At 41.8% G+C, this 20,618-nt stretch overlaps 2 protein-coding genes across 3 annotated transcripts in view; one reads left to right on the top strand and one right to left on the bottom strand.

The window, feature by feature from the left end:
- The window catches only part of FBXW2 (F-box and WD repeat domain containing 2), a 27,768-nt gene extending 20,925 nt beyond the window's left edge, over nt 1–6,843 (bottom strand). Inside the window, exons 1-2 of the mRNA XM_007539913.2 lie at nt 6,723–6,843; nt 6,510–6,618 (exon numbers count right to left, since the gene is read on the bottom strand). The gene's annotated coding sequence lies outside the window, so the exon portion shown is untranslated. The remainder of the gene's footprint in view (nt 1–6,509; nt 6,619–6,722) is intronic.
- B3GALT9 (beta-1,3-galactosyltransferase 9) lies at nt 6,557–20,392 on the top strand. 2 transcript variants are annotated; one of them, XM_060200068.1, is made up of 2 exons: nt 6,557–6,884; nt 18,983–20,392. In XM_060200068.1, the coding sequence occupies exons 1-2, from the start codon at nt 6,612–6,614 to the stop codon at nt 20,084–20,086; spliced, it is 1,377 nt and encodes a 458-aa protein (XP_060056051.1). In that variant the 5' UTR covers nt 6,557–6,611; the 3' UTR covers nt 20,087–20,392. The 2 variants fall into 2 exon arrangements, with proteins under 2 accessions (XP_060056051.1, XP_007540065.2); XM_007540003.2 differs by lacking the exon at nt 6,557–6,884 and adding an exon at nt 16,082–16,155.
- Nucleotides 20,393–20,618: the final 226 nt, after the last annotated feature.

Here is a 20,618-nt window from a genome sequence, read left to right on the forward strand (position 1 = left end):
TATTGCTGCTGGATAGGACAGAGTGAAATTGAGAGAGGACAGGAAGACAGAGAGGGGGAGAGAATGATAGAAGCAAGCCCCTGCAGGTGGGGAGCCCAGGCTGGAACTGGGATCCTTGTACTTTGCGTCATGTGTGCTTAACCCACTGCGCCCGCTTAGCCCCCCAGTGTTTCTCTTTCTCCCTGTCATCTCCTTCCCCTTCAACTTCTGCCTCTACTCCAAAAAAAGAAAGAAGAGAATGTGGAGGAGGAGGACAAGAAAGAGGAAGAAGGAGAAAAAAATTGTGGGGTCTCTTTCACATACTTATATGCACACAATGTTGCCATACACCTGTGGTTAAAAAGTCTACTCCTAAGTAAGCTGAACTGCTACTTATATGGCTACAAAGAAAACTGTAATACCCATTAAAACATCAAGTTCCCCTGGAAGTGGGAAGGTACCGCAGCAGGTTAAGCGCAGGTGATGCAAAGCGCCAAGGACCAGCATAAGGATCCTAGTTCAAGCCCCCAGCTCCCCACCTGCAAGGGGAGTCGCTTCACAAGTGGTGAAGCAGGTCTGTAGGTGTCTATCTATCTCTCCACCTCTCTCCATTTCTCTCTGTCCTATCCAACAACGACATCAATAAAAACAACAATAACTACAACAATAAAACAAGGGCAACAAAAAGGAATAAATATTAAAAAGGGAAAAGAAGGAAAAAAAACCATTAGGTTCCTATAATTTACAAATAGCTAAGAGAAACTCTACAGCATACCAAATCAATGTGCCCATAATACTACATAAGATTACTGGGCATATACAGCTATCAAGAACAATGAACCCACCTTCTCTGACCCATCTTGGACAGAGCTAGAAGGAATTATGTTAAGTGAGCTAAGTCAGAAAGATAAAGATGAGTATGGAATGATCTCACTCATCAACAGAAGTTGAGAAAGAAGATCTGAAAGGGAAATTAAAAGCAGGATCTGACTAAATCGAAAGTAAGGCACCAAAGTAAAAACCCTGTGGTGAGGGGTAGAAACGTGGCTTCCTGGGCCGGTGGGGGGTGGGGGTGCGTGGGTGGGATGGGACACAGTCTTTTGGTGGTGGGAATGGTGTTTATGTACACTCCTAGTAAAGTGTAGTCATATAAATCACTAGTTAATATGAGAGGGGAAAAATTAATTGCATGCCTCGAAGTTTTTAAAACACAGACTGAGTCTTCTTAATATATAGGCTGTGTATTTGATATGCGGACTCTCTCAAAAGCCTAGACCAAGTAGATCAGAGGCAACCAGTGGCACAGCTATTTACAAGATACTGGGTACTCTACAGCAAACCCTAACAAAAGGACTTTTCAAAGTTAACCCAATTACCAAATAAAGTGATGATAACATTAACTATCCATTGTCTTTTTGAACCCTAAGACAGCAGGAACCTCACATCTCCACTATAGAGCCTATATTTCTCCCAGTCCTGGAACCTTAGGATAGGGTCCACTTTCCCGCATGCCTCTCCCAATCCATATCAAATAATACTGCATCAGCCGATCGCAACCTATCACCACAACAATTGCCACCTCAACATGCTTCAGCTCAGACTGTGCCCAGAGACTTCAGGTGTGGAATGACAACCCTTCAGCTTCATTACTCGGGTGAGACCTTTCCTTTCATAGCATTCTTTAATTCCATCCCAGGTGGATCACTTTCTAACAAAGTCCCAAAACCTAGATATAGACCAGGTTCTGTGAGAGAGAGCATATTTTCACACGTATCCATAAACAAGTGCAAAATATATACCTGAAAGCAGAAGTACACTAAAGTTTGCAGTGAGTACCCCCCTAACACTTCGTCTCCACTATTTGGGTCCATGATTGCTCAACAATTTGTTTGGCTTTGTATGTTAACTCTCTTTTCAGCCACCAGGTTCCAGATGCCATCAAGATGCCGGCCAGAGGGATAGAGAATGGGAAAGCTATCAGGGGAGGGGATGGGATATGGAGATTGGGTGGTGGGAACTGTGTGGAGTTGTACCCCTTCTACTCTATGGTTTTGTTAATTTATCCTTTCTTAAATAAAAAATAAATTAAAAAAAAAAAGATTACTGGGCAAAGTCTCCAGAAATCACCTTAAGACTAGGGAGACAGGATAATGGTTACACAAGACTTTCATGCCTAAGGCTCCAAGGTCCCAGATTCAATTTCAAGCACCACCATACGCCAAAGGTAAACAGAGTTCTGGAGGTCTCTCTGTAGGGGGCTGGGCAGTGGTATCTATAGGGCAGTGTATTCTATAGGGTATAGAATGCACACATTACTACACAAGGACCAGGTTCAAGCCCCTGCTCCCCACCTGAAGGGGGAAAGCTTCAGGATCAGTGAAGAAGTGCTACAGATATCTCTCTAACTCGCTTCCCCATTCCTCTCAATTTATGTCTCTACAAAAAAAAAAGTTGCAAAGCACAAGGACCAGTATAAGGATCACGGTTCAAGCCCTGGCTCCCCACCCGCAGGGGAGTCGCTTCACAAGCGGTGAAGCAGGTCTGCAGGTGTCTATCTTTCTCTCCCCCTCTCTGTCTTCCCCTCCTCTCTCCATTTCTCTCTGTCCTATCCAACAACAATAATGACAACAATAATAACTACAACAATAAAACAACAAGGGCAACAAAAGGGAATAAATAAAAATAAATATAAAAAAAAAAGTTCAACAATTTGGCTTTGTATGTTAACTCTCTTTTCAGCCACCAGGTTTCAGATGCTAGCATGATGCTGACCAGTCTTCCCTGGACAGACGACCCCACCAATGTGTCCTGGAGCTCAGCTTCCCCAGAGACCCACCCTACTAGGGAAAGAGAGAGGCAGACTGGGAGTACGGACCGACCAGTCAACACCCATGTTCAGTGGGGAAGCAATTACAGAAGGCAGACCTTCCACCTTCTGCATCCCACAATGACCTTGGGTCCATACTCCCAGAGGGATAAAGAATAAGAAAGCTATCAGAGGAGGGGAGGGGATACGGACAGCTGGTGGTGGGAACTGTGTGGAGTTGAACCCCTCTTATCCTATGGTTTTGTTAATGTCTCCTTTTTATAAATTTAAAAAAAAAAAAAAAAAGACAACCAGTCATTTGAGATTTATATAGTCTCCTAATTTCTAGTAACACACACACACATACTCTAAGTTAAGGGAGTAGCTCAGCAGGCAGAGTGCAGGACTAGCATGCATGAGGCCCTAGGTTTGATTTTTGGTACCACATATGCCAGAACAGAGTGGTGCTCTGGTGTATGTTTGTGTCTCTCATACAATAAAAAAGAGAGATTGTTCTTTAAGCTACTGAATTCTAGGTACTGGGTGGTGGCATACCTGTTTGAATGCACATAGTACCATGTACAAAGTCATGGGTTTAAGCCCCTGGTATCTACTTAGAGCAGGAAAGCTTCAAGAACAGTGAAGCAGTGTGTCTAGTGCCCCTCTCTCCCTAGTTCCTTTCTCCATTTTGGTCTCTATCTAATATATATATACATATATATATATATATAATATATATAATATATATTATATATATATTAAAGCTACAGAATTCTTTGAGCCATGTGCACTTAACCTGCTGCACCTGCTGCACTACAACCTGATGGGTGGTGTGGGGGCCGGTGGTGACACAACTGGTTGAGCGCACATGTTACAGTGTGCAAGGACCCAGGTTCGAGTCCCTGGTCCCCACCTGCAGGGGGAAAGCTTTGCGAGTGGTAAAGCAGGGCTGCAGGTGTCTCTCTGTCTCTCTCCCTATCTCCCCCTCCCCTCTCAATTTCTGGCTGTCTCTATCCAATAAATAAATAAAGGTAATAAAAAAAATTAAAAGGGAGTCGGGCGGTACTGCAGAGGGTTAAGCGCACGTGGCACAAGGACGGGCATAAGGATCCCAGTTTGAGCGGCTCCCCACCTGCAGGGGAGTCACTTCACAGGCGGTGAAGCAGGTCTGCAGGTGTCTTTTTCTCCCCCCCTCTGTCTTTCCCTCCTCTCTCCATTTCTCTTTTAAAAAAAGAAATGGGTGGTGTGATTTAAAGTTCCCAAATTGAGAGTCAATTGGTCTCTGGTTATCATTAACTCTATGTTCCTTTATGCAATTCTAGTATTTCTTTTTATAAAAAAATATTTTATTTATTTATTCCCTTTTGTTGCCTTTGTTGTTGTAGTTATTATTGTTGTTGTTGGATAGGACAGAGAGAAATGGAGAGAGGAGGGAAAGACAGAGGAGGGAGAGAAAAATAGACACCTACAAACCTGCTTCATCACTTGTGAGTGACTCCCCTGCAGGTGGGGAGCCAGGGGACTGAACCGGGAGCCTTAAGCCAGTCCTTGCGCTTTGCGCCACATGTGCTCAACCCACTCTCTGTGCTACCGCCCGACTCCCAATTCTAGTATTTCTATTGTTGTTTCTACCAGAGCACTGCACAGCTCTGGTTTATGGTGGTTCAGGGGACTGAACCTGGGACTCTGGAGTCTCAGGCTTGAGAGTCTCTTTACATAACTATTATGCTATCTACCCTCCCCCCAAATAGTACTTTTTATTATCAGAGAAATGTAAATAAAAACAATGAGATACCACTTTTACATCTGTGAGACTGTCACACATCAAAAAAAAAAAAACACCAAATGTTGATGAGGACATGGAGGAAAAGGATGCATGTAAATCGGTCCAACCCTTGTAGAAAACAGACTTCTCAGAGTGCTAGAAATGAGCCTACTCTATAACAGAGCAATCCCTCTCCTGGGAATATACCCAAAGAAATAGCCTATACCCAAAGGAAGGATCTAAGTCCGTAGCAGCACGATTTGTGATCACCCAAACTTGAAGCAACCCACATACCCAACAACAGATGAGTGGGTAAGAAAGTTGTAGTAAGGGGCCGGGTGGTGGCGCACCTGGCTGAGTGCACATTATAGTGCACAAGGACCCAGGTTCGAGCCCCTGGTCCCCACCTGCAGGGGGAAAGCTTCATGAGTGATGAAGCAGGGCCACAGGTGTCTCTCCGTCTCTCTCCCTCTCTCTCTCCCTTTCTCGATTTCTGGCTGTTTCTATCCAAAAAATAAAGATTAAAATAAATAAATAAATAAATAAATAAATAAATAAATAAAATTAAGTTGTGGTATATACACGCAATGGGTTACTATCCCGCTGTTAAAACCTTTTATTTCTTTTGACTTGTTTTGGATGGAACTTGAAGGAATCATGCTAAGAGAGAAAAGGACAAATACTGGATGATCTCACTTATAGGTGGAACTTAAGAAACAAAGAAAAAAAGGGAAAACACAAACTGAAACCTGAATTGGGTGTGGTGTATTGCACCAAAGGGAAGGAGTCTGAGGAAGCAGAGGAAGGGAGGGGAGGAAAGAGGAGATTTGAGGTTCTGGTACTCAATAGTAAAAAAGAACCTAAGTTGGGGGTGACAGTGTGTTGCAGACACTTATCACAAGGAAATGAGATATTGCACCCTTGTGTCGACAACTAACCTATAATCCATAAACCACTACCATCACCATTCACAATAAAGGGGGTGGGGCTGGGGGTGGGAGAGCAAGAGATAGGGCTTTCTGAACTTTTCATGAAATGATCTCTCATTCTCCACCAAAGACCCGGCCTGTCAAGAATGAAAGCAAGGCACCTGTTATCTTCCATCTCTTTATCAAGCATAATCAACCGTTAAAAAAGTACAAAGGTTCTGAAATGCCTTCTGAATATTCAAGAACATGGACTCCAGAGAAAACTGGAAGTGAAGAATGGGATGAGGGGTCCCTTTTTACATTTAAAGGCATGTAAACAGGGCCTGGAAGACAGCAGCATATGGTTATAGAAAAGATTTTCATTCCTGAGGTTCCAAGATGCTGGCACAACCACAACCCAGAGCTAAGCAGTGTTCGGGGGGGGGGGGGGGGGAGGCTGTTTCTTAAAAACAGCCTTTGGTTTCAAATTGCGTAGAAATTAGTTTGAAAGACTACAGTGTTTATAAAACACAGGCTCTGCAACTTAACTAGCTGCTGGGTTTCCCTGAGCAAATCACTTCACCCATCCCAAGCCCAGTTTCCTCACTTGTAAAATGTAAGCATAAAATCACCTACAAGGATTTTTACGAGGATCAGAGTCTTGCACTCTCTGATCCTCGGCACACGTTAGTCTACAGAAAGTTCTAGCTACCACTATTATTTAGCACTGATGTTATCTTTTATTTCGGTCCCTCACGCACACAACTGTTTCCAATGGCAAACCTACAATTACAATTAATTCCGGCGCCGTCCCTCGCTTTAGTACAGCGCTCTGTACTCCATAAACCACCAGTTTCATTTTACAATTCGGGGCAGTCCCGGAGCATCACTGTTAACTCATTTCTCAACTAAGGAAACAGGCCTGAGGAGGCGGTAATTCTGAGACTCCAATTTCTCATCTCTGAAATCCACTTCGGATCCCTTCACCCCGTTCGTTGCCCCAGGGTTCCCGGGGCAAGGGGCCCGGAGCCTTGTTCCGCGCAACACTGACCTGAGCGAGCGCCCCGGGGCCCGGGACCTCGCGCCGGGCTCACACCGATTAGGCGCGCTCGGGCCGTCACAACCTCGCAACGGCCGGGTCCGCTCCGTAGCCATGGCGCCTATAGGGACACAAAGAGAAACAATCCGAGGGGCGACGAGTCAGCAGAAGCGCGGACTTCTCAAAGATCCTCTTCCCCAGCCGGGGCTTGCCTCATACACAGACCTGGACCAGGGGCCGCTGCTCCGGGTCCGCAACCTCACAGGGGAGCGGCTTCCGGTGGTGGTTGCGTCATCTCCGCGCGTCCCTCCGCCTGCGGCGCCCAGCGGAAGCAGCTGCATTTCCGGTCCCAACAGGGACCGGAAAGTTGTACGGCCAAATGGTGGGGTGAGTGAGGGGCAGTGTGTGCTACGCACTTTTCGCTGCTTTGATGTGCGTCTGAACCAAAACCTCTAGTTTTTGTTTTGTTTTGTTTTGTTTTGTTTTTACTGTGTTGTCAGTATCACTTCTAGAGTTCATGTGCTTCTCTAGTCTCACCATGTATTGACTTTGCGGCACTTTTTCTTATTTCCCTCTCTATGGGAAGGGAGAAAAGTTAAGAGACTTAGTCAAATCAAATGAACTATGGAGTACTTGTTATGTCCCAAACGTTGTTCTAGAGGATAGAACTAGAGAACAAAAATTTCTGTCCTCTTGGGACAAGGCAGAAAGATAATGAACATTAGTAGCAAGGCATGGTGCAAGCCATAGCAAGTGCCAAGGAGAAAACAGCTAGGTTAAGAGGCTTGTGTACCAAAAGAGTTAGATGAACTAGATTTGAATCCTAACTGTTATTCTGAGGTGCTCATGAAATGGTTAATTAACCTCTCTGACTTTATTCTCCTCTCCTGCATAAATAATTATTTGCTTATCCGAGTCTTGTGAGGAATGTAAACCTGTCAGCATCAAGAACTAAAACTTCACCAGGTACTCTTTAAATATGTTATTGCACTCGGTTCCTACATCTACCGGAACACAGTACTTACTACTGCAAAATTGGGAATTAGTAAACAAAGTCACGACACCTAGGGCTTACTGGAAAATATTTTCCAGACCCAGAATCAGCTAATGCCAAAAACCTTCTGGACCTTGATGAACTGTAAGATTTCCACTTTATATAGGTAAAGAAAAATTGACAACAAATAATTAACAAAGATGCAGACAAGGACTAAGAAATGGGCAGAGGTCATAAAGGTCAAAGGTTGTCAGGATTTTTACAAACACCAGAAGCTGGCTTTAAATCTGCCAGGGCTTTTACAAACACTAGGAGGAAGAAGGGGTTAGGTTAGAATTTATCGATGGCCTGGAGGAGCCTGGTACAGTTACCATTAATTTTATTATACCCTACTTCCCAACAACTGGTTCCATTTTTAGAGATAGTGAAACTGAAGTCAAAAGAAGTTTAAGCATCTTGCCTAAGGTCATAGTAACAGGTTACAACAGGATTTCCTTCCTTTCCTCCTTCCTTCTTCCTTTCTCTTCCTTCCTCTCTCTTTTCTTTCTTTCTCTTTCTTTTGTGATTTAGTATTGATTATAAAACCATAAGATAACAGGCACAACAACAATAATAACTACAACAATAATAAAAAACAACAAAAGGGAATATATATATGAAGATAACAGGGGCATAATTCCACACTATTTCCCACCACCAGAGTTCTGTGTCACCATTCGCTCCATTAGAAACTGCAGTAGTTCTCCCTGGGTCACAGATATGGGTTGACTACTATTTAGATATATCTATATTTTAATATGGTCCTATCTTCCCTTCCATTCTAAATCACACCTATGCCTATTACTGCTTCAAATGTCCTTCCTTTTTTCCTCCTCTCTCTGGCCCCTGATGAGGTTGGGGCTCAGAGCACCCTAGTCATGTTCTAACATCCCCCCACCAAGGAGTAAAGATCAAAATTCTTTTTAGGGTACAGAGTGGGAATTTGGAGGTTGGGTGGTAGCACAGCAGGTTAAAGTATAAGGATCCCAGTTCAACCCCTGGCTCCCCACCTGCATGTGCATCACCTCACAAGTGGTGAAGCAGGTCTGCAGGTGTCTATCTCTCTTCACTCTGTCATCCCCTCTCCATTTCTGTCCTATCCAACAACAGTGACATCAATAGCAATAATAATAACCACACCAACCATAAAACAAGGGCAACAAAAGGGGAAAAAATAGCCTCCAGGAGCAGTGGATTCATGGTACAGGCACTGAGCCCCAGCAATTACCCTGGAGGCAAAAAAAAAAAAAAAAAAAAGGGGAATTCTGGCTTCTGTAATTGCTTCTCCGCTGGACATGGGTGTTGACAGGTCAATCCATACCCCAAGCCTCTTTCTATCTTTCCCTAGTGGGGTAGGGCTCTGGAGAGGTGAGGTTCCAGGACACATTGGTGAGGTTGGGTGTCCAGGGAGTTCAGGATAGAATCATAGTAGCATCTGCAAGTTGGAGGCTGAAAGATAATGGCATATAAAGCAGGCACTCTCAGGTATCAAACTATATTATAGGGTCATTGTAATCAAAACTGCCTTGTACTGGAACAAAAATAGACACACTGAGTATTGGAATAGAATTGAGAGCCCAGAAGTAAGCCCCCACACCTATAGTCATCTAATTTTTAACAAGGTTCCTTGTCAAAAATTAGATGACTCAAACTATTAGAGAAAAGAGGGCGGAGGGTAGATAGCATAATGGTTATGCAAACAGACTCTCATGCATGCCTGAGGCTCCAAAGTCCCAGGTGCAATCCCCCACACCACCATAAGCCAGAGCTGAGCAGTGCTCTGGTAAAAATAATAATAATAATAATAAATGGAGAAAAGAGAGTGTCTCTAACAACTGGTGTTGGGAAAATTTGGGTTGAAATGTGCAGACAAAAAAAGGTGAACCACTACATTTCACCACATACAAAAGTAAACTCCAAATGGATCAAGGACTTGGATGTTAGACCAGAAACTATCAAATATTTAGAGGAAAATATTGGCAGCACTCTTTTCCACCTAAATTTTATAGGCATGCATCTTCAGTGATACAAACCCAACTTCAAGGAAGACAAAAATCAGTAATAATCCCATTGGATTATATCAAATTGAAGGGTTTCTGCACAGCAAAAGAAACCTCCACCCAGAGACTCCTTATAGAAATGTTTTTTTAATTTTTAAAATTGTCTTTATTTATTGGATAGAGACAACCAGAAATTGAGAGGGAAGGGGGTGATAGACAGTCAGAGAGACACCTGCCACACTGCTTCCCCACTAGCAAAGCTTTCACTTTGCAGATAGGGACTGGGGGCTTGAACCCAGGCACACTGCAATATGTGCACTCAACCAGGTGCATCATCACCACCCGGCCCCAAAAATACCAGTGGTTTTTTTTTTAAATGTTTTTATTTTTATTTATTATTGGATAGAGACAGAGAGAAATGGAGAAGAGAGGGGGATACAGAGGGGGAAAGAGACAGAGAGACACCTGCAGCCCTGCTTCACTGCTTGTGAAGCTTTCCCCCTGTAGGTAGGGACCTGGCTCCTTGCACACTGTAATGCGTGCACTCAGCCAGGTGCGCCACCACCTGGTCCTTAATGGGATAAGATCTTTATATGCCATATATCAGACAAAGGCTAATAAAATATATATAAAGAGCTCACCAAACTCAGCAACAAAAAACAAATGACCCCATCCAAAAGTGGGGAGAGAATATAAACAATGTTCACCAAAGAAGAGATCTGAAAAGGCAACAGAGATAAGAAAAAAAGGCTCCAAGTCACTGATTGTCAGAGAAGTGCAAATAAAGACAACAATGAGATACCAATTCACCCCTGTGTCATATATCATATATAAGAATGGCATATATCAGAAACGATAGTAACAATAGATTCTGGAGAAGCTGTGGGGGCAAAGTAACCCTCTTGCATTGGTGTGAATGTAAATTGGCCCAACCCATGTGGAAAGCAGTCCGGAGAACTCTCAGAAGACAAGAAATGGACCTACCTTGTGATCTAGCAATCCTTCTCTTGGTGATATATCCTAATGAACCAAATACACCCATCCAAAAGGTGTGTGTAATGGTCTGGGAAGTGGTTCTGTGGATAAAGCACTGGACCCTCTAGCATGAGATCCTGAGTTCAATCCCCTGCATCACATGTACCAGAGAAATGTCTGGTTATTTTTCTTTCTCCATGTTTCTCATTAATAAATAAAATATAGCAAAACCTGAAAACGACCAAGGTGTCCAGCAACAGATGACTGCCCGAGAAAGTTGCAGTATGGTATAATGTATACACAATGGAATACTACTCAGCTATTACAGATAATGAATTTACTTTTTTCTCTCCATCATGGGACAGAGCTTGAAGGAATCATGTTAAGTGTATTAAGACAGAAAGAGAAGGATGAATATGGGATAATCCCACTCATAGACAGATTGAAAAAGTAAGGACAGAAAGGGAAACGCAAAGAACTTGGACTGGGTTTGGTGTATTGCACAAAAGTATAAGGCTCTGGCAGGAAGGGGACTTTTCAGGTCCACTGTAGAGCTGTGGGGGTGGAGACACAGACCTTTGATGGGGGATGTGGTGTGAAATTATACTCCTGTTAACTCATAATCTTATAATCCCTTGTTCAGTATATCAGGGGAAAAATAGATTGAATATTTCACGTTCTTAACTGTCTAGATTTTAGTTCTGAAAATGCATTCCTTTAGTCTAAGCATTTAATGTTTCAAATTTGTAAACTGATTTGAACTCTGAAATTGGGCTTAAATTATTAAATCATTTCTAAATATAACTTTTTAAGTACTAAGTTACCTACAACCTTAGACCAGATAGACCAGAATCATTTGCTCCTGTCAATATCTAGGATATTGTTAGTTAACATCATTAAATGACATAAAACATGGTGAGAACTAATATTGTATGGTAAATATGAACCATGGGATTTTAAAAGAAAAACAAGCTCCCAACTAACTTGATTATAATAATTATCTATTGCCTTTTTAAACTCTTAAGACCATAAGGAACCTTCCCTGTTCTTTTTAAAATCTGCATTTCTTCGAGTCCCAGACTATATGGGACTTTGTATTTCCTTATGTCTCTTCTCTCAATTCCTTACCCTGTTATACTACCTCCACTGACCTCAACTAAATCAATGCAACCAATGTCATGCTACCTTGTGCTTGTGCTGCCACTGCTTTTTGCTTTTTTTGCTTCAGACTGTATACAGAGATGCCAAACCAGAGATGTCAAATGTCAAACTCCAATAATTTGGTGAGACCTTTCCTAACACATGGGATTACCCAGCTCCATTTCAGATGGTGTGCTCTCTAACAAAGTTACAGATCCTAGATACAGGCTAGGGCCTAAGGGACTAGGTACATGTATACACATATCCATAAATTAGGGATAACTATATACCTCAAATTAAAAGTGCTTAATAAACCTCTGTGATTAGATTTAGATCTAATAAGCTCGGTAGTCTAGTAGAATGGACTAAAGGAGGCACCATACATTTTCTAATCAAATATTTATTACTTAGACCTAGACACCCTCCTCTGCTACCCCATACTTCACATACCTCACACACTCTTTTTTTTTTTAAATAATTTATTTCTTTATTGGGGAATTAATGTTTTACATTCAACAGTAAATACAATAGTTTGTACATGCATAACATTCCCCAGATTCCCATTTAACAATACAACCCCCACTATGTCATTCATCATCTTTCATGGACCTGTATTCTCCCCACCCACCCACCCACCCCAGAGTCTTTTACTTTGGTGCAATACTCCAATTCCATTTCAGGTTCGACTTGTGTTTTCTTTTCTAATCTTGTTTTTCAACTTCGGCCTGAGAGTGAGATCATCCCATATTCATCCTTCTGTTTCTGACTTATTTCACTCAACATGATTTTTTCAAGGTCCATCCAAGATCGGCTGAAAACGGTGAAGTCACCATTTTTTACAGCTGAGTAGTATTCCATTGTGTATATATACCACAACTTGTTCAGCCATTCATCTGTTGTTGGACACCTGGGTTGCTTCCAGGTTTTGGCTATTACAAATTGTGCTGCCAAGAACATATGTGTACACAGATCTTTTTGGATGGATGTGTTGGGTTCCTTAGGATATATCCCCAGGAGGGGAATTGCAGGGTCATAGGGTAGGTCCATTTCTAGCCTTCTGAGAGTTCTCCAGACTGTTCTCCACAGAGGTTGGACCAATTGACATTCCCACAAGCAGTGCAGGAGGGTTCCTTTGACCCCACACCCTCTCTAGCATTTGCTGCTGTTACCTTTTCTGATGTAGGACATTCTCACAGGAGTGAAGTGATATCTCATTGTTGTCTTGATTTGCATTTCTCTGACAATCAGAGACTTGGAGCATTTTTTCATGTGTTTCTCGGCCTTTTGGATCTCTTCTGTGGTGAATATTCTGTCCATGTCCTCCCCCCATTTTTGGATGGGGTTATTTGTTGTCTTGTTGTTGAGTATGGCAAGCTCTTTATATATGTTGGTTATTAAACTCTTATCTGCTGTATGACATGTAAAGATCTTCTCCCATTCTGTGAGGGGTCTCTTGGTTTGGGTAGTGGTTTCTTTTGTTGTGAAGACGCTTTTTAATTTGATGTAGTCCCATAGGTTTATACTTGCCTTAGTCTTCCTTGTAATTGGATTCGTTTCATTGAAAATGTCTTTAAAATTTATGCGGAAAAGAGTTCTGCCAATATTTTCCTCTAAGTATCTGATAGTTTCTGGTCTAACATCCAAGTCCTTGATCCACTTGGAATTTACTTTTGTATTTGGTGAAATACAGTGATTCAGTTTCATTCTTCTGCATGTTTCAACCCATTGTTTCCAACACCATTTGTTGAAGAGACTCTGCTTTCCCCATGTAATAGTCTGGGCCCCTTTGTCAAAGATTAGATGTCCATACGTGTGGGGCCTCATTTCTGGGCTCTCAATTCTATTCCACTGGTCAGTGTGTCTGTTCATGCTCCAGTACCAAGCAGTTTTGATGACAATGGCCCTATAATACAGTTTGAGATCTGGGAGTGTGATGCCTCTGGTTCTGTTCTTTTTTCTCAAGATTGTTTTGGCAATTCTAGGTCTTTTCTGGTTCCAGATAAACATTTGTAGCATTTGTTCTATTCTCCTAAAAAATGTGCTTGGGATCTTGATGGGGATAGCATTAAATCTGTAGATGGCTCTGGGTAATATATTCATTTTGATGATGTTAATTCTTCCAACCCATGAACATGGAATATCTTTCCACTTCTTTGTGTCTTTTTCAATTTCTTTGAGTAGTGACTCATAATTTTCAGTATACAAGTCTTTCACTTCTTTGGTTAGGTTTACTCCTAGATATTTTATTATTTTTGTTGCACCTCACACACTCTTATCTACTCAACTAACTACACAAAAGAAAGTAAGATTTCAACCCAATTTAGTCTTGTTATAGGACAGGCATGCCTTCCTGTTCAGGATTATCACCTGCTTGCTGGACTGGCTGGAAGTAAGGTCTTGACAATGTTCTAGAAGGCATTTCCAGAATAAAGATTCATTAAAAAAAAAAGTAAAGAAAAAAAGATATATATCTTAATCTCTTCCAACAGTATCAGCATTATTGTCACCCACTATTGTTTCTTCTTTAGAAGAAACACTATAAAATTGGCCAAGAGATATACTGCCAAAAAGTTTATATCAACTAAGGGAAAATTATTGTCCCTAGGACAACCTTTTATTAGAATCATTAAACAAGTAAATGCAGTAAAAACCTGAGATTAACTTGACCCCACTAAAATCCTAGGTGTATTTCCTCCCCATCTTGAGGCCAGAACTCATAAACCTAATACCTGTTTGGATATAAGAAATAACACTCAATGCTTTAACATCTGGGAAAAAAATCCAATCTACTCATATTAAGAAGGGACAACAAAAACTGGATAAGGTAGAAAATTGAGAAATTTTTATTGAGTAGAATATTCATTTTCAATTTCTCAAAATCAGGAAGGCTTAGTGGTGTCTGATCTTTGAAGTATTAGGAAGGGTCAACATCCTGTCATTTTGATTTACAGTACCTATAGCAGGTATTTGTACCAGTGACCTGCTAGTTCCCAAGTTGTCTTAGGGAGTGAATAGATGACTCATATATTCATGGCAAAAAAAGGCATAGTTTTAATTTCTCTGGGTTTCATAGACCATTTATTAATGCTTATTAATGTTTCCCCATAATACAACCACCACTAGGTCCTCTGCCATCATGTTCCAGGACCTGAACCCTCCCCTCCACACACCCCAGAGTCTTTTACTTTGGTGCAATAAGTGTATTTCTTATACTTGTGTATATCAGGAATCAGAAATTACTTCAGCTGTTTAGTTTCTTCAGAAACACTCCAAACACTTTATATGAGTGAATAGCTCACTTGTATTGTGCACTGCTTTGCTGTATACTCAACCCAGGTTTGAGCCCAGCCCCACCACATTGTAGGAAGTTTTGGTGTTGTCTCTTTAGGCCTTTTTCTCTGCCTCTCTGTTTCTATACACACACACACACACACACACACACACACACACACACCTTTTTCTCTGCCTCTCTGTTTCTATCTACACACACACACACACACACACACACACATACACAGACACACACACTTCTCTTTCTGTGCTGATTCTGTCTATGGAAAGCATGGAGTGTTCTTTCAACTCAATTCCCACTTCACCAGGATCTCAGCATATAGACAAGAGTCATTCAATAAGGTGGGTGCGTCTTAAGAGGTTTGATTTTTCTGGGTTTTTTTTTAAAGATTTTATTTATTTATTAATGAGAAACATAGGTGGGGAGAGAAAGAACCAGACATCACTCTGGTACATGTGTGCTGGGGATGAACTCAGGACCTCATGCTTGAGAGTCTGATGCTTTATCCACTGCACCACCTCCCGGACCACCTTTTTTTTTTTAATGGTCTTTTTAAAAATATATATATATATTTTTTCCTTTTGTTGCCCTTGTTGTTTTATTGTTGTTATTGATGTCATTGTTGGATAGGACAGAGAGAAATGGAGAGAGGAGGGGACGACAGAGGGGGAGAGAAAGATAAACACCTGCAGACCTGCTTCACCACCTGTGAAGCAACTTCCTTGCAGGTGGGGAGCCAGGGCCCTAAACCGGGATTCTTAAGCTAGTCCTTGTGCTTTACGCTATGTGAGCTTAACCCGCTGCGCTACTGCTGGACTCCCAGATTTTTCTGTTCTTTATTGTAGGTTTTTTTTTTTTTATAGAGTGAGGGAAGAAGAAAGAGACTGAGATAACAGCACTGAAGCTGGGCTCAAATATGAATCACGCACATGGCAAAGCAGTACACTAGCAAGTGAGCTATTTCACCAACCCCTTTGTTACAGATTCAGTTCAGCTGTAACATAATCAGCACTTGCTTTCCTATGGAGCCATTAGGTTTGCACTCTGGGACAAAGGCTCAGGTTGATTGGCAGGAAACCTTATCCTTAAAGTCTCAGGCACAAAACACTATTTCATTTGCTGTTAGACTGGAGTGATCCTGAGATACTGTTGGAGTATTATTTGGCATCTGGATTTGGGTATTTCTACCCTTTAAAACTCCTCACATATAACATGCAGGTAAGTTTCTTATAATCTTCTAAGGATTTGATATCTGGTAAAATAGGCTTTGAGTAGGTTAAAGTTTCTTTTATGTAAAATGATCATCACTTAGGAAATGGAAAGGAGTTCAGAATATATTTGATGAGGGGAGAATCAGAAAGAGACCACAGCACTGAAACTTCCTTCAGTGCATTAGGAGCCTGGTTCAAATCTGGATTGTATGCATGGCAAAGCAGCACACTATTCAAGTGAGTTATTTTGCCAGCCCCAGATTATAATTGCAGGATTTTGTGTGTTTGTTTGTTTCCCCCTATTCAATAGACATGGAAAAGTGAAAGATGGGAGTAAAAATACTCTAATGATTAGGAGTAACTTTTTTGAAAAGATGTATTTATTTATTAACTAATAAGAGAGAGAGAAAGAAAAAGGAAAAAAAGAATCACCAGTATATATATGGTGCAGTAGATAAAGCATTGGATTCTCAAGCATGAGGTTCTGAGTTCAATCCCCAGCAGCACATGTACCAGGGTGATGTCTGGTTCTTTCTCTCCTCCTATCTTTCTCATTAATAAATAAATCCTTTAAAAATTTTTTAAAAAATAAATTAAATGCTGGGGATAGGACTCAGAATACCAAAGCTAAATGAGTTATGTTCTTTTTTTCCCCCCAGCTTACTCATTTATTTATTCCCTTTTGTTGCCCTTGTTTTATTGTTGTAGTTGTTATTGTTGTTGTTATTGATGTCATTGTTGGATAGGAAAGAGAAATGATGAGAGGAGGGGAAGACAGAGAGGGGGAGAGAAAGACAGACACCTGCAGACCTGTTTCACCACTTGTGAGGCAACTCCCCTGCAGGTGGGGAGTGGGGGGCTGGAACCGGGATCCTTATGCTGGTCCTTGTGCTTTGCGTCACCTGCGCTTAACCCGCCACACTAACCCGTGACTCCCATCAGTTATGTTCTTTTTTTATTAGCTTTTATTTATTTATTTATTTATTTATTTATTTATTTATTTAGAGACAGCCAGAAATCAAGGGGGAAGGGTGATAGAGAGGGGTGACAGAGAGATACATGCAACACAGCTTCACCACTTGCAAAGCTTTCCCCCTGAAGTTGGGCGCCGGGGGCTCGAACCTGTGTCCTTAAGCATTGTAACATGTGCGCTCAATGAGGTGCGCCACCACCCGGCCCCATGAGTTATGTTATTAATATAGTACAGTATACTTGGAAATGCTCAGTGAAAGCTACTATTATGGCACTCTTTGATCAACTCTCCAATGAACAGAGACCTGATCCTTTTAATGTCCTCTAGTTCTGTATCCTCGCCCCGGAGTGGCCGGGTGGGGCTTGATGCAGCACTATGGATTCACCACTCCTAGCAGCCACTTTTTTTTTTCTTTCTTCCTATTTTATTTCATAAAACAGAAATTGAGGGGGGTTGGGCGGTGGCGCAACGGGTTAAGCATACGTGGCACCAAGCACAAGGACCGGCGGAAGGATCCCGGTTGGAGCCCCTGGCTCCCCACCTGCTGGGAGTCGCTTCACAGGCGGTGAAGCAGGTCTGCAGGTGTCTATCTTTCTCTCCCCTTCTCTGTCTTCCCCTCCACTGTCCATTTCTCTCTGCCCTATCCAACAACGATGACATCAATAACAACAATAATAACTACAACAATAAAAAAGGGCAACAAAAGGGAAAATAAATAAATATTTAAAAAATAAATATTAAAAAAAAACAGAAATCGAGAACGAAGGGAGAGAGAGCCCTGCTTAACCATTTGTGAAGTGTCTCCAGTGCAGGTGGCGAGCGGGGGCTTGCCTCCTCGTACCAAGTGTGCTTTAACCAGGTGCGCCACCGCCCAGTTGTACTTTTTACAATACAGCACATGCCTTTCCAGATGGAATGTTTGCATCTTCTTTGATGAGGTGGAATAAGCTTTGCAAAAATCTGTCCTAGATCTCTCACATAGACCATGAATCCGCCAAAAGCGACAGCTATTTCTTCTAAATTTGAGGACTGGGAGTCTGACGGTATAGCAGCGGGTGAAACACACGTGGTGCAAAGTGCAAGAACCCGCTAAGGATCCCAGTTCCAGCCCCTGGCTCCCCACTTGCAGGGGAGTCACTTCACAGGTGGTGAAACAGATCAACAGGAGTCTTTCTCTACCCCCACCCCCCCGTCTTCCCCTCCTCCATTTTCTCTCTGTCCTAGCTAACTACGACATCAATAACAACAATAAAAAACAAGGGCAATAAAAGGGAAAATAAAAAATATATATAAAAAGAAATTTGAGGACATTGTCAAAACTATGTCAGAATTCAAAATTAACTTGGAAAGTCATACAAGAAGGGTGTAAATGTTTAATAGTAGTCAACAATAGTGACCAACAGAGGCAGCCACTTGATGGAAAAACAGCTCATGACCTTTGTAATAAGAGAAGAAACTGACCCAAGTGCTTGGTTCCAGAAAGAACATCATATATCATGTATTGCATGTAACCACAATAATGCCTCTTGTTACTTTATATCTGTGTGTTTATCTTTTGACTCCTCTTTGTTTCCCTAGTGTCTTCTAACATAGTAAAATGGCATTCTTCCAAACAGGAAAGAGAACAACCAACAATTGATTCAGTTTTCACTTTGTACCAAACATTGGGCTCTGCAGCATTGAAGAGAGAAATGTGATGCCTGCTATCTAGCACTTCATGATAGAGTGGGGCCGACAAATCATAAACATAAATTAACACTTAAGATAGTGTCCTGTTTAGTACTTTAATAGTATTTGGGGGTAGAGGCACAAAAACAAGAATATAGATGAGACTTGAATGAATGTTTTTGTTTGTTTTTAGGTGACATTCTGCAGACTTCGAACTCACCAATGGTGCTTCATCCTGTTTAATGTTATCTTATTTCATGCCTTACTTTTTGGGGCAGATTTTGTGGAAGAATACTTTCTGCATGCTTTGCCTTATGTAGATATGAAAGTTGCTGAAATTAAGGATAAAGCAAGAAAATTGAATATGGATCCTCTAAGAAGCAACCTTTCCAAATACTACATCTTGAACCAGCCAGAGGTATGTAAAGGGAAGAACATATTTTTACTCTCTTTTATTTTTAGCAGCCCAGGAAATGGAACAAGGCGTGACCTTATCCGAACAACCTGGGGTAGCATGACCAACATCCAAGGGCAGTCTATTCTTACACTGTTTGCTTTAGGACTGCCTGTCTTGGTAACTACCCAGCAAGAGATAGACAACGAGTCTCATAAGAATAATGATATAATTGAAGGAATCTTCTTGGACAGTGCTGAGAACCAAACCCTGAAGATCATCATGATGACACAGTGGGCTGTGACATTTTGCCCTAATGCTCTGTTCATTCTCAAGGTTGAGGAAGAGATGTTTGTCAATCTTCCAAGCTTGGTAGATTATCTTCTCAATTTAAAAGAACACCGTGAAGATATTTATGTAGGAAGAGTTATCCATCAGGCTCTACCCAACAGTGACACTAATAGCCAAGGATCTGTCACTCTTAATGAGTACCATGAAAAGTACTACCCAGATTACTGCAGTGGTGAGGCCTTTATTATGTCCCAAGGTGTGGCTCGGATGGTGTATGTGGTTTTCAGAGAAGTACCCATTACAGTGCCTGCTGATGTGTTTATAGGAATCTGTGCTAAGTCTGTTGGCCTTGTACCTATTCACAGTTCAAGGTTTTCTGGGAAAAGGCATATCAGATACAATAGATGTTGTTATAAGTTTATGTTTACATCCTCAGAAACTACTGATGCTGAAGTGTTCCTAGCATGGAAGGAAATTAATAGTGGGAACGAATGTACACTATTTGAGTCTTACTATGGGCTCATTTCCTGCAAACTTCTGACATACCTTGACAGCTTTAAACGTTTTCACATGGGTACCATAAAAAACAATGCTATGAATTTTGGTGATTAGAGTATTGTTGGTGTGCTTCTAGTTCTGCTTCTGGGATCCCTTCTGTTACGTTGCTTGACGTTGTGGTCTATTTACATGGTCATTCTGTTACATTGGTTTGGTCTCACTCCCCCTGCCTCCGGGAGATTTTGGTTTAGTCTTTGCCTTTTCACACTTCTCCCTTCTCCCCACCCCCTATCCTACGTACTTCCTTGGTTCCAGACTCATCAGCCGGAGGAGAGAAAGGCAGGACAGGATCGTGTTATGATTAGGTTGTTGGACTGCTTGCCCGCTCGTGAATCAAGATTAAACTGCGTTCTCAGCTCAGCCATGAGTTTCTGGTCATCTGTTACCCGCCCATGAAGCCAGCGCGGAAAAAACAACAGAGTATCTCTGTGTTTTCTTCTGTAAATTTATTCCCTTATTATAGAAAATACATTTATTGGGGGCCAGGCAGTCGTGCACCCACTGAAGTGTACATAATACTAAGCACAAGGACTCGAGCAAGAATCTGGGTTTGAGCCCCCACCTGCAGAGGGGACACTTCTGCAGG

Source organism: Erinaceus europaeus, chromosome 10, assembly GCF_950295315.1.
Source record: "Erinaceus europaeus chromosome 10, mEriEur2.1, whole genome shotgun sequence".
NCBI classification, from domain to species: Eukaryota; Metazoa; Chordata; class Mammalia; order Eulipotyphla; family Erinaceidae; genus Erinaceus; species Erinaceus europaeus.

What these genes read in the sequence shown, in the direction of transcription:
- B3GALT9 (XM_060200068.1), top strand. Translation starts at nt 6,612, where the DNA reads ATGGCGCCTATAGGGACACAAAGAGAAACAATCCGAGGGGCGACGAGT. An exon ending in TTGTACGGCCAAATGGTGGG is followed by an intron (nt 6,885 to 18,982) that starts GTGAGTGAGGGG and finishes GTTTGTTTTTAG; the next exon opens with GTGACATTCTGCAGACTTCG.